Source organism: Cryptomeria japonica, chromosome 6 (assembly GCF_030272615.1).
Source record: "Cryptomeria japonica chromosome 6, Sugi_1.0, whole genome shotgun sequence".
Lineage (NCBI taxonomy): Eukaryota > Viridiplantae > Streptophyta > Pinopsida > Cupressales > Cupressaceae > Cryptomeria > Cryptomeria japonica.
In genome coordinates, this window is record NC_081410.1 from 663527893 (window position 1) to 663539015 (window position 11123).

At 34.9% G+C, this 11123-nt stretch overlaps 1 protein-coding gene across 1 annotated transcript; it reads right to left on the reverse strand.

The window, feature by feature from the left end:
- Positions 1–9825: 9825 nt before the first annotated feature.
- LOC131070712 (OVARIAN TUMOR DOMAIN-containing deubiquitinating enzyme 7-like) lies at positions 9826–10728 on the reverse strand. Its single transcript, XM_058006316.2, has one exon. It carries the CDS (start codon positions 10726–10728, stop codon positions 9826–9828), a length of 903 nt encoding a protein of 300 aa, XP_057862299.2.
- Positions 10729–11123: the final 395 nt, after the last annotated feature.

The following is an 11123-nucleotide window of genomic DNA, read 5'->3' on the forward strand; positions in this document are numbered from 1 at the left end:
CAATGAGCCTTATGTGTTGTAGACATAATCTTATGCAAATTCTACTCCTTTAGTTTAATGATAAACTGAATGCAAATCTAACTTAATAAATAAAAACAAACCATTTAATCCATCTAATAATTCATCAATAATAGGAATACGAAACTTATATTCGAGAATGTGCTTATTGAGTATCTTGTAATCCGGGGACATTCTCAACGATTCATCCTTTATTTTAATCATAAACAAATGTTGGAGATGAAAAGACACTTCCTTTAAGACAAACAATTCCTAAATCTAATGTTTCCTTGACCATTTTTTGAGTTTCGGACTTTTATTCATAAAAATAGTGATAAGGTCTAAAGCTAATCTTGAGTATGTTATATAACACTTGCAATATTATTCTATGAAACTTATCCATGAAGCTACATATCTACTAACAAAATAAAAAATAAATTTTTTAGGTATGTTTAATTTTGGACCTTGATAATGATGCCATATTCCTTGATTTTGTCTATGGGATTCCACCTACCCATGTGCTCTAGTTGGGACTTCAAATTTGATATTAATTCTTGTTCAAATCTATATAAAACCTTCCTTGAAGATAACAAATGGGTCAAAAAAAATATCCTTAATAAAATTTACAACTATTTTACACGTTGGTTGATTTTTTTCCTTGATTTTAGGCAGTGGATTGTAAAGAGAGTCATTAGAACTAGTATTTGTAGAAAAGTTCTCTAATAAAAAATATGGCATAAATCTTAATGTGTTTGTTTACTAAACTCTACATCTTTGATTTGGTAGGGAAGGAAGTATTTAGTGCAAGTTACAATCATGAAATCTTAAAACATGAGCTACGATTGAATCTAATGTATACCCTTTGACCAAAATTTGACACTAAATTATGGAATATATTTGCCATCTAATTAGAAACTATTATAAACTAACACTACCTAATTTTTACAAGCTTTTCAAAACTATAAAAAATGTAAAATGTAAAAAAAATTGTCGTTTATAGAGCAGGTGTTTTTTAACAAATCTTAATAACTCACTAAAAAATTAATATAAAAAGCTATTTTTTATTTATTGTAGTTTCCTTGAATATATGATTGAAAACCCTGAAAACATCATACCCAAATTTGAAATTGGTTCAGAAACTATATTGACAAATAATTCTTGGTCTTAATTGTTTTTGATTTAATTAAGTAGGGAAGGGCCTTGATCCAAAAAGAAAAATAGCAACAAAATAGACAGATCAAATAAACAAAGGTGCTAACCCTAAACAACCAAAAGTCCTAAGGGAAAAATCCAAAACATACCACAAGCAATTCAGGCCAAGATAGACCACCGACAATGAAATATAGGCCATACCAAACCACAACACATAGGTTGTACAATAAGCAACCAACATCAAGATTGGGTAGGGACATCAACAACAATTTGGGGAAGAGTTTGTGAAAAGGAGGAAGGACAATATTTCCTCCTTCGACGAACAACAATCCAAGCAATACAATCATTTGGAACACCATTACAATGGGAAGCAAGAGGGGAAGTCCCCTTAGAGGGTTTGCTAACACAAGGGCAATGTGCTGACAAGGTGTAACATCATCCATCGAAAGATGGAGCTAAACATGAGCTACAGGCTAAGAAGGATCCACGAGCTCAAAAGAGACCACAATAGTAGTAAGAGGCTCAACATCATCCTAGGAGTCATCAAAAGGGGATCTTGAAGCTTGGATAGTCAAGTGATCACTTTTAACATCCTTCCACCAAGTAGCGATGTGTTTACGACATAAGAGAGCACAATTTGTGGCCAAGTACCCAATTGAGTAGTAGTGATGACATCGAAAAGGGAGGTCCTCATAATCCAACAACTGAGTCCATGACCTATCGTTCATAATCAAAACCACATCACCATGAAGGGGTTTGGAGGTGTTAATATCAACCGAAATGCATGCAAAAGTAGAATGCCCCATGAAGGAAGTAGAATGATCAACCTTGAAGAAGTGACCTATGGAGTTGCCAATGGCCTTGTAATATGGAATCTCTCAAAATTGGAGTGGAGGTTAGGGAGATGGACCCCCACCCGACCCGACACACATTGAGTGGTTCAGTAAGAGGATCAAAAGAGTTGTCAAAGGTTTAATCAAGAGGGAATGAATACCCAAATCCCACACCTTACTCAACACCAAATCTCTATCATTAGGAGAAGTGCAAAGGAAGCAATAAAAAAGCCTTTGACACAAGGGAAGAGCTTAATATTACTTGAAACCAAAGGTAGCCAAGATTCCAAAACCCAACCATGGAGATTCAGAAGGGAAGGTCTATCTATAAACCAAATTGTATTGTTGGTAGAAACTCTCATTCCCCACCATATCTTGCCCACACACCACAACTAGGGAGGTTTTGGCACAAGGAAACTGTAATGTCCCCTTTTGGGAGGACACTAAATCTTGCTCACTATACTTGCAAAATTATTGCAAGTGATGTATTTTCAATTTGTTGTGGTAATTTGGACAGATTGAGTTCAATGTTTTCCCCTCTTTGAAAGCTGAGTGTCGCCCTCTTGGATGAGTTGTATTGTTGAATGGTTTGATCTATATTTGACTGTTGAATATTCTTTTCTTTCTTAGGAGAATTGATGTTAGCTGTATTGATTTTCTCCATTGATTGATAGGTCCCCTTCAATGCATTGAATGCATTCTCCTTTATACTTTATTGGTGGAAGGGTCACCACCTTTCATTAGATTTGAGTCACCACTTTTTATTGCCACCCTTGAGAATAATGTATTATTCCCCAAATTGATCTCCCCTTTTTTTTATCTCCTCCTCAAATGAAAAGTTCTCCCCTTTATATCCCCCAATGTGAGGGAGAGTCACACCTCTTCATAATGGTCACAACCCTTCACAATTACCACCCTTTCGAAAGGGTCACAACCCTTCATCATTGCTGCCCCTTTGAAAGAGTCACTTCCTTATCATCTTCCCATAAATGCTTCCTTAATTCCTTTGCTCCCTTCTTACTTCCCTCATTCCTTTTTTCCCCAAATGAAGTTCTCTTTTCTCCCTTTTATATCTCATGTTTGAAGAAGTCACAACTTTTCATTTCGTACCTTTTGACAATTTATTGAACTTAACTAAATTTTAATTATATTAAATTTTATTTTATTCTTTTATATTTTAATTTTTTTTTAATTTATTAATTAATCCTATTTCCACAAGGGGACATTACAATGCACCCTTCCCAAAATTGCTTGTCCTCAAGCAATGTCTAGGTTTCTAAGAACTGAATAAATGAACCTTTGGAGATTGGTATTTCTTCATTAATTTGCTTGACCCGACACTTGCATCAAAGTATGGATATCTATTTGCATTTAAAGCATGGGCGATCTTAGCATATATTAAGATGAGGGTTAGGGGCATGGCACATATCTATTACCCTAAATACAATGTTCTTTCCTAAATGAATTCATATCCCTTTTGGTTCGCTTTTGTTATTCTCAAAATAGGAATCTCATAATGATAGGAATATACTTATAGTAATCATAGATATTCATGGAGTAGACATAACAAACATGAAGTATACACATACAAACATAGAGCATACACATGAAGACATGAAGTATACACATGAACATGAAATAATGAACATTTAGTGAATAAGCATATTATGATAAGCATTATGACTAGCTAATTATTCTATAACCAATCATTGCTTAGTTCGGTAGGGAACTCGAAAGGACACCAATAAACTACCCAACCCAACTAAGCTCGAGAGCCCGTCACATCCATATCATGGCCATTCGCTTCACATCTCACAAGTGACAAGAACATCCAACTATGACTAGTTCCATATCTTGGGGAAATCAATTCATCACTAGGCCCACAAGAGGGAAAAAAGTTAAAACAACTTTTCATAGTTAAATTACAGCAAGAGTGCAGTTTGCACATGTGGGAAACACACCACTAAGAGCGTTCAAAGATAGTTTTGGACTTTGATATGGCTCCAACCTTATAACAAAATAAAAAAAATGAACCACAAGATGTAGCAAACATTTTACTAAAGAAAAAACGAGAAATGCAACTTCACATCCAAAGACTTCAAGTGCGAGAGAGAGTCTAACTTAGTGGTGTAGGGGCACCTGGCCATGGAGATGTATCATGAAGAAAAACCACATTTTTATTTATTTTTAATATTGCATTAATGATTGTAAGGTCACAAAAGACCATCTGTATCAAAACAATTCATGTTGTAAGGCTTGATGGGTCATTTTGTGCCAAGAGATGTAATAGGTCCCGATAGGGTCAATTGTGGTCTAAGTGTGAAGAACATCTAGAAAGATTTGAAATATTGTAATTGAGAAAATTTAATCCATTATAACATGTTAGGGGTGTTCATGAAGGCTAGGGTCAAGTGCAGTGGTAATTTGTCAAAAATTGTAAAAATTGCGAAGTTGCAACATTGCCAAAAAGTGCAACAAAAGTGTAAGAATGAAATCCATCAGTCATGATGTGGTTAGAGTAGTTAGGAGGAGTTGGAAATGGTTTATAATGATTTATAAAACCATGTTTGATGGAGATCAAAGGGGTTGAGCAGTTTGGAGGGGATTCGACAAAGGTTATCCTTCAAACCCTCAAACTATCAAGGTTTTAAGGAATCAGTGACTATCACAGAGCCACAGAGGCTTACATTTGGTGTAATTTTTATATGTAGATGTTAATTGAATGATAGATTAATGAAATAGGTTTCATATGAATCCTTTCTTATTTATTTTTGTGGAGTATTTGGCAAGATTTGTTTGTTTTTCAAAAAATTGTCAAAACCCTACCAAGGGTACCCATTTTGGAAAAATCCTCCTAAATTTTTCTTTAACTATTGGATCTGGCTATAAATTTGAGAAACGTTCTATAGCTATGCAATCTAAAGTCTGACTAGAGCGATTGGCTTCATGATCAATATTTCAAAAGTTATTAATGACTATTTGTTACAGTTCATGGTAAAAAGAAGTCTAGTAAAGGCAGGAACAATCCTGTTGCAGCGTTTAGTATGGCCATGTGATAAATCACAATGAAGAAAGGCTATATGCATTGGAAAGGTCTCAAAATCCTCTCTCCAGTGCTTTTTGTCTGACTTAATTTGGTTAAGATTTGAAGAAGTTGTGATTGTTTTTGTGAAAATTGTTTTTTTAATGATGAAACCCTGAACTAGGGTATTCCATAGCAATAAATAATTTTTTCTCTCATGTTGTGGTGAATGTTATGATTTGAAATCTTGAATGAAGGTCTGTAGGGATGAGATCTAACCTTTGAAAGTGGTTTGGGGTTGATTGGTGGCATATGGTGGAAGTACTTGGTAGACACTCCTTGTGTAAAGATTATGTTGTGATTGGCTTGTAGAATGGATGAATACCATTTGTATTGTCACTTAATGATCAGATTGTGAGTTTCGGAGTTGAGAAGAGTGGTTTATCTTGTTATATTCCTCTCGAGTTAAGTTGAAGGTGTTGGAATCCAAGAACACTGAGAGAGGGGGGGGGGTTGAATTAGTGTTCTACTGGGATAACTAATTTTAACCTTATTAAAACATGCAAACACCAACCGGTATACTGGTTCATATAGAACTGAAAGAAGTAAATCAACCAATAAGCCAATCACACAAATGAATACCATAACACAGAGATTTATACGTGGAAAACCTCAAAGAGGAAAAACCACGGTGGGATTTGTGACCCACAATATCAATCCACTGACCATATGAAAAGATATTACAAAATATAGGGGCTTGCACTTGCAGGAAGGCTTACAGCCTAGAGCACACTGCTCAATCAAAAAAGGAGCCTCATTGACTACATACAAATCTAGACTACAATCCAGAGAAAATGATTGAATTGCCAAGATAACATCTTCTATGTTTGAATACAGTTCCGATTAAGCTTTGTCTGTTTCGGTCTGAAACCCTAAACCCTTTATCGGAATTCCCTTTACATAAATATCCTGACATACATGATATCTCGTATATATTTCACATTACATAACATTATCATATTCATCTATCCATCTCTGTTACAAAATAATCTAACCAACTGACCTATACACCCTTACAAATTATCATGCCTTATGTCGGCTTACAAAGATAATTACAATATGAGCATACATGTCGACTAGATAACATAAATACATGAATATCAAAAACAATTGTCGATGTCGAATCTCCAAATGATGGCGGTATCCAATATCGATAACCTGATTCTAAACCATGTCGGCCTGCATTGTTGGTAACCAAATAATTCTATTCAACCCGCCGGTGCTGGTGAAGTGTCTGCCGGTACACAACTAACCCAAAATATGAAGCTGAAACAAGTTGCCATGTTGCCATCAATGACAACATATTGAAACCAACCAATTGAGTGTCAATTGCCAACAAAAGGTCTTGTATTAGTTTTGGGTCAATAATACCCTTGAAGGTTTTATGGTTTGTGATAGATGCTCTGCATCACTTAGAAATAAATTTCTTCCTCTTATGAACATGTCTAAGAAGAGTCAACTTAGGAATAACTTGTTGGCATAACTAATGGAGATGATGCTGTACCGGTAAAGGATTGTTGGTGATGATATATTGGTGGACTGTTGGTGATGATATAATTATGATATGATGCTTGATGATTAGTTATTTGTGTTGTCATTGATGGCAACCATATTTGTCCATGTTTATTTATGTTTGGTATGTCATCTAAGTCTATTTGGTAATGGATTGAATCTAATTGAGTTGGAAAACCAAGTGACAGTGAACCGATAAGCAGGAACAAAGAAGGATATGGTTGCGGTAGTGATCCATGTTGAGTCCGGTGTTGCGGTTTGGAATGTGTGTTTATGACATCATAATGAGTCTATGACATGTACCACATCATGTTTGGAGAACCGGAAGTCATGTTTGTAATTGCCTCTTGTATAATTAGCTAGGGTTTGAGAACCGGTAACAAGATCTTTGATCGGTGATGTTTTATGGTTTGGCAGTGATTCTTTTCATGTTCATAAATTGATGATGACGTGTCAAAATCTGTGTGAAGAGATAAGATGTTGTTTTGGCATGCATACAAGGAGCAAATTTATTGGGAAGCAACGAAGTGCTTAGCAGAATGTGTTAAGGGTTTGACAACTTATCAGATCGATGTGCAGTGATGAGTTATGATCATTCAACGACTGTAATTGTCTTGTAATTTGTTCTAATGATTTGTAATGATCTGATGTGATCTATGATGTAGATTAATTGTAGGTTAGGGTTATGTAACCGACCTAATTGTAAAGTATATATAAGTCTATTTGTGTCAGTGATCAGAGAAGTGTGTATGTGCCGAATTAGATTGAGATATTTGCATGAGAGAAGCAAATTGGAGCTGACAAGAATCTGTAATAGCAAGCTATGAAGTGCTGAGTCCAGATCATTTATCTGTTGTTTCCTAACAATTGCAGCAACACTAAAATCCTTAACCGGGTAGGTCCTAAGAGGCCTGATCTTGTAAATCCCTTCATTGGGTGGCTCATTAATTTGGGTTTAAATCCTCTAGCGAGGTTACTCCTAATAGGGTAAAGCTCCTAATAGAGCTAAGTTGTAAAATCCCTTGACCAGGTGACTCCTAACAGGGTTTGCTCTTAACCAGGTATTGTCGTAAAGCTCCTAACTGGGCTAGGATCCTAACATGACGCATTCCGAAAGAGTGCATATTTTGTGGGTACCAATTCCCACCGTGGTTTTTTCCATTTTGGTTTCCACTTGAAAAATCCTTGTGTTCATGTTGTGGATGAATTGTTGAGTTATGCATTTGATGTCATTACTATATTTGCTTAATGATGAACACTTAAGTTTCTACCGGTAATGTTATGGTGAATTTGCATTAAGTGATTGTTCGATTAGCTACCAGTACTAGTTATGAACTGTTTTGTGAAGTATTTTGCAGATTGGTGAAAAGTTTTAGTTTATTGCTTCTTACTGATTCAGCCCCCTCTCAGTAATAACCTGATCCTCACAATGACATAAATTTCTTCCTCTTGTGAACAATTGTTCAAAAAGAGTCAACAAAATCTACATCCTTAAGAATAGAGCAGAGAGAAGCCCCTTGAGAAGGCCTATATAAAGGAACAACATCTATAAAACAAAGTAGAGAAGAAAGTACCTTGTCAAGAAGCTAAACTTCAAAAGTTGAAGGCCATAAATTTACATCCATTTTATTATCCAATTAAATAGGAGGGGACACACCAGGTCCAATGAGAGAGAAGTTTCTATAATAGACGAGGGTAGCTCCAAATCTTCAGAATTAATAATTAAACATCCTAATTGTTTATTTGATGCCACCTCTTAAATCAATTAAACATCATAGCACTTTGAGGGGTTGACCTCAAAAAAATTAGAACATGAGATTATGAATTTGATCTTTTTTCGTTTTTATAGGCATAATTAAGTAAGGACACAACCCTTCATTCTAATTAGGTTGACGTAAGGAATTCCCTAAACCTAATAATTGAAAATATTAATGTTGAACATGCTATAAGTGCTAAACTTTACTATACTTAGGAAGATGAATATTAATGACATAACACTAATTTTAGTTGGTAACTGGATTGCCTCTATTCATTTTTTATTATTATCTCTCTCTCTCTCTCTCTCTCTCTCTCTCTCTCTCTCTCTCTCTCTCTCTCTCTCTCTCTCTCTCTCTCTCTCTCTCTCTCTCTCTCTAATTAGGTACATAACATTATAGAACTAGTACATAAGTTTGGGGTTGGTGTTGTTGGTGTTTTAGGTGGTAATGATAGGAGTTGCTTATCATCCATCCAAGTTTTTACAATCAGGTGGTTTGGTATATGATTATTTTATGTGCTCTAAATAGATTTATTTATTTTATTGGTTGGTGTCATTTTATATTTTTTCTCTTTTTATTTGTTAATAGTTTAGAAATTTACTAGTTCTTTATATTTTAATGTTCTCTAAATGTTGATGTTTATAACTGGATCCCTTTCTAAAAAAAAATTTAAAAATTAGAGTTTTAACAATTAGAGATGATTATATTTCAATAAATTAATAAAATTTAGTATATCTAAATATCTTAAACAATTATATACACAACTTTAAAGAACTAAAAAATAATGAAAAATAGAACTCTTAACATTTTATATACATAAATAGATTTTAATTTGTATCATGATAGAATAATATTTAAAAATGATTTTCTTTTAATAAATTAAAATGTATGAAATCTTATTATTACTTTTTCATGGGCAATTCAATTCATTAATCTAAAATAAAAAATATAATCATTACGATTGCTCATCTGAAAGACAAAAAAAAGTCATACACAATTTAATAAAACTCTTTAATTTACTTTCAACTTTTTATAAATAATAAAAGAACCCTAAAAAAAATCAATATCTAATTTAAACATCATGTATATATTAGAAATAAATTCTCATTAAATATAGTTGGTAAGTGTTTGCAAATTAATCACTAACATTTAAAAATTCAAAATTATAAACATTAATGAGAATGCATAAACCAAGTGACAAGTGAATCATGTAGCATACTGCATCACTTGTCAATAATATCGCTCCTGAATTAAACGTGTGTCTTGCATTTGAATATCAGGACACAATCCAAAGCTTAGAAACAAAACATGTGACATTCTTTAAAATTGCAGAGTAATACAACCTCGTCATAACCATTTCTGGACATGTCGATTCCTCCGAGTTTTAACAATCTGAAAATCAAATAGAATGCAAATCTTCCATTGTAATTTTGGTATTATGCTCTACATCGATCGGTATTAGTTCAGTCAATCTCAGAACTGTTTCATCTTGTTATTTCAGAGAGCTTGATTTCTTAACCTTATGCTTACGTGGTGAATCCTCAGAATTCACTGCGTTGAACTCACTATTGCTTGTTTTTCGGCCATCACATTTCTTCTTCCTGGGTACCCATGGAAGCCACTCGGATAGACTCTTCCTTCGCTGAGGTTCATCCTTTTTTTTAAGAAAATTGTTTTCTACGCGAGTTTCATCATCTGCACACCCTGTTCGATCCACAACAAACTTCACTGACTCGTTGTGAGAGTGGCCTGTACTCTTGTCCTCCTCAATAAGAATAGGTGGAGCAGCATTGTCATCAATGGAGCGCAGACTGTTGTAATGGTTTCCATCATGGTATGAGAGATTTAGGGTGGGAACTTCTGCAGGATGAAAATTGTATATATCAGATGGTTGGTCCTTAAGGCGGTGGACACGAATGTTGGTGCGAGTGAGCATGGAGGCTGCCTGAAGCTCGCAATGATCAGCCCATGTTCCATCTTTTGCCAAAGTTTCACAGTATTCTTCAAAAGTAAAGTCGTCTTCTTGAGAAAAGAAAGGCTCAAAGTGTGAACGATGGTTCATAATGTATTCCACCACCATCTGACGATACTTTGAATGCTGTTCTTGGTCACCTTCAATCTGATCTGCGAGAGCTCTAAAAAAACAGTTTCCATCTGCTAGCATTGGCTCCATTCTAAGGCGCGACTCATCCAAATGGGCTTCAAATTGAGCTTGGATATCGTCCTCCTCGTCATCTGCCTGGGGAGATGATGATGTGTTCTTTTCCTGATCTTCATCTAACAGGGTACTTAATTGAGCTTGCTTTTTATCTTCCTCGACTGGCGTTGTGGGGCGAGGAAGAGATCCCACCATGGATATACGCTCATTCTTTGAGCTGAACTTGACCCTCACCATTTTCACTGCTCGCAAAATTAGAGGATAAATGATTAATGAAATGATTTCGAACCAGTAGGCAAAAATCTCAACCAAAGCTTCGAAATGGGAAACAATCACATAGAACAGAACATTTTGTGGTTCTCGTAGGCGAATTTGAAAGGTATTTAAAAAAATCCATAAGGAGGGACCTTTTCGAAGCGTCGCATTAGAGTGAACTTCTGATTTCATTAAAAAATTGAAAACGCTAATTATAAAATACAGTGGTGGTCATTAAAATAAAACATTGAAAGTTCACGGAGCGCCATGAAATTGGAATTAAATGGGTTATAGGATTGCTATAATTGAATGGTGTTTTAGATCTTCCTATTAAAAGCACGTGCTACGGAGAAAATTATGAGTGATTCTTTACAAAA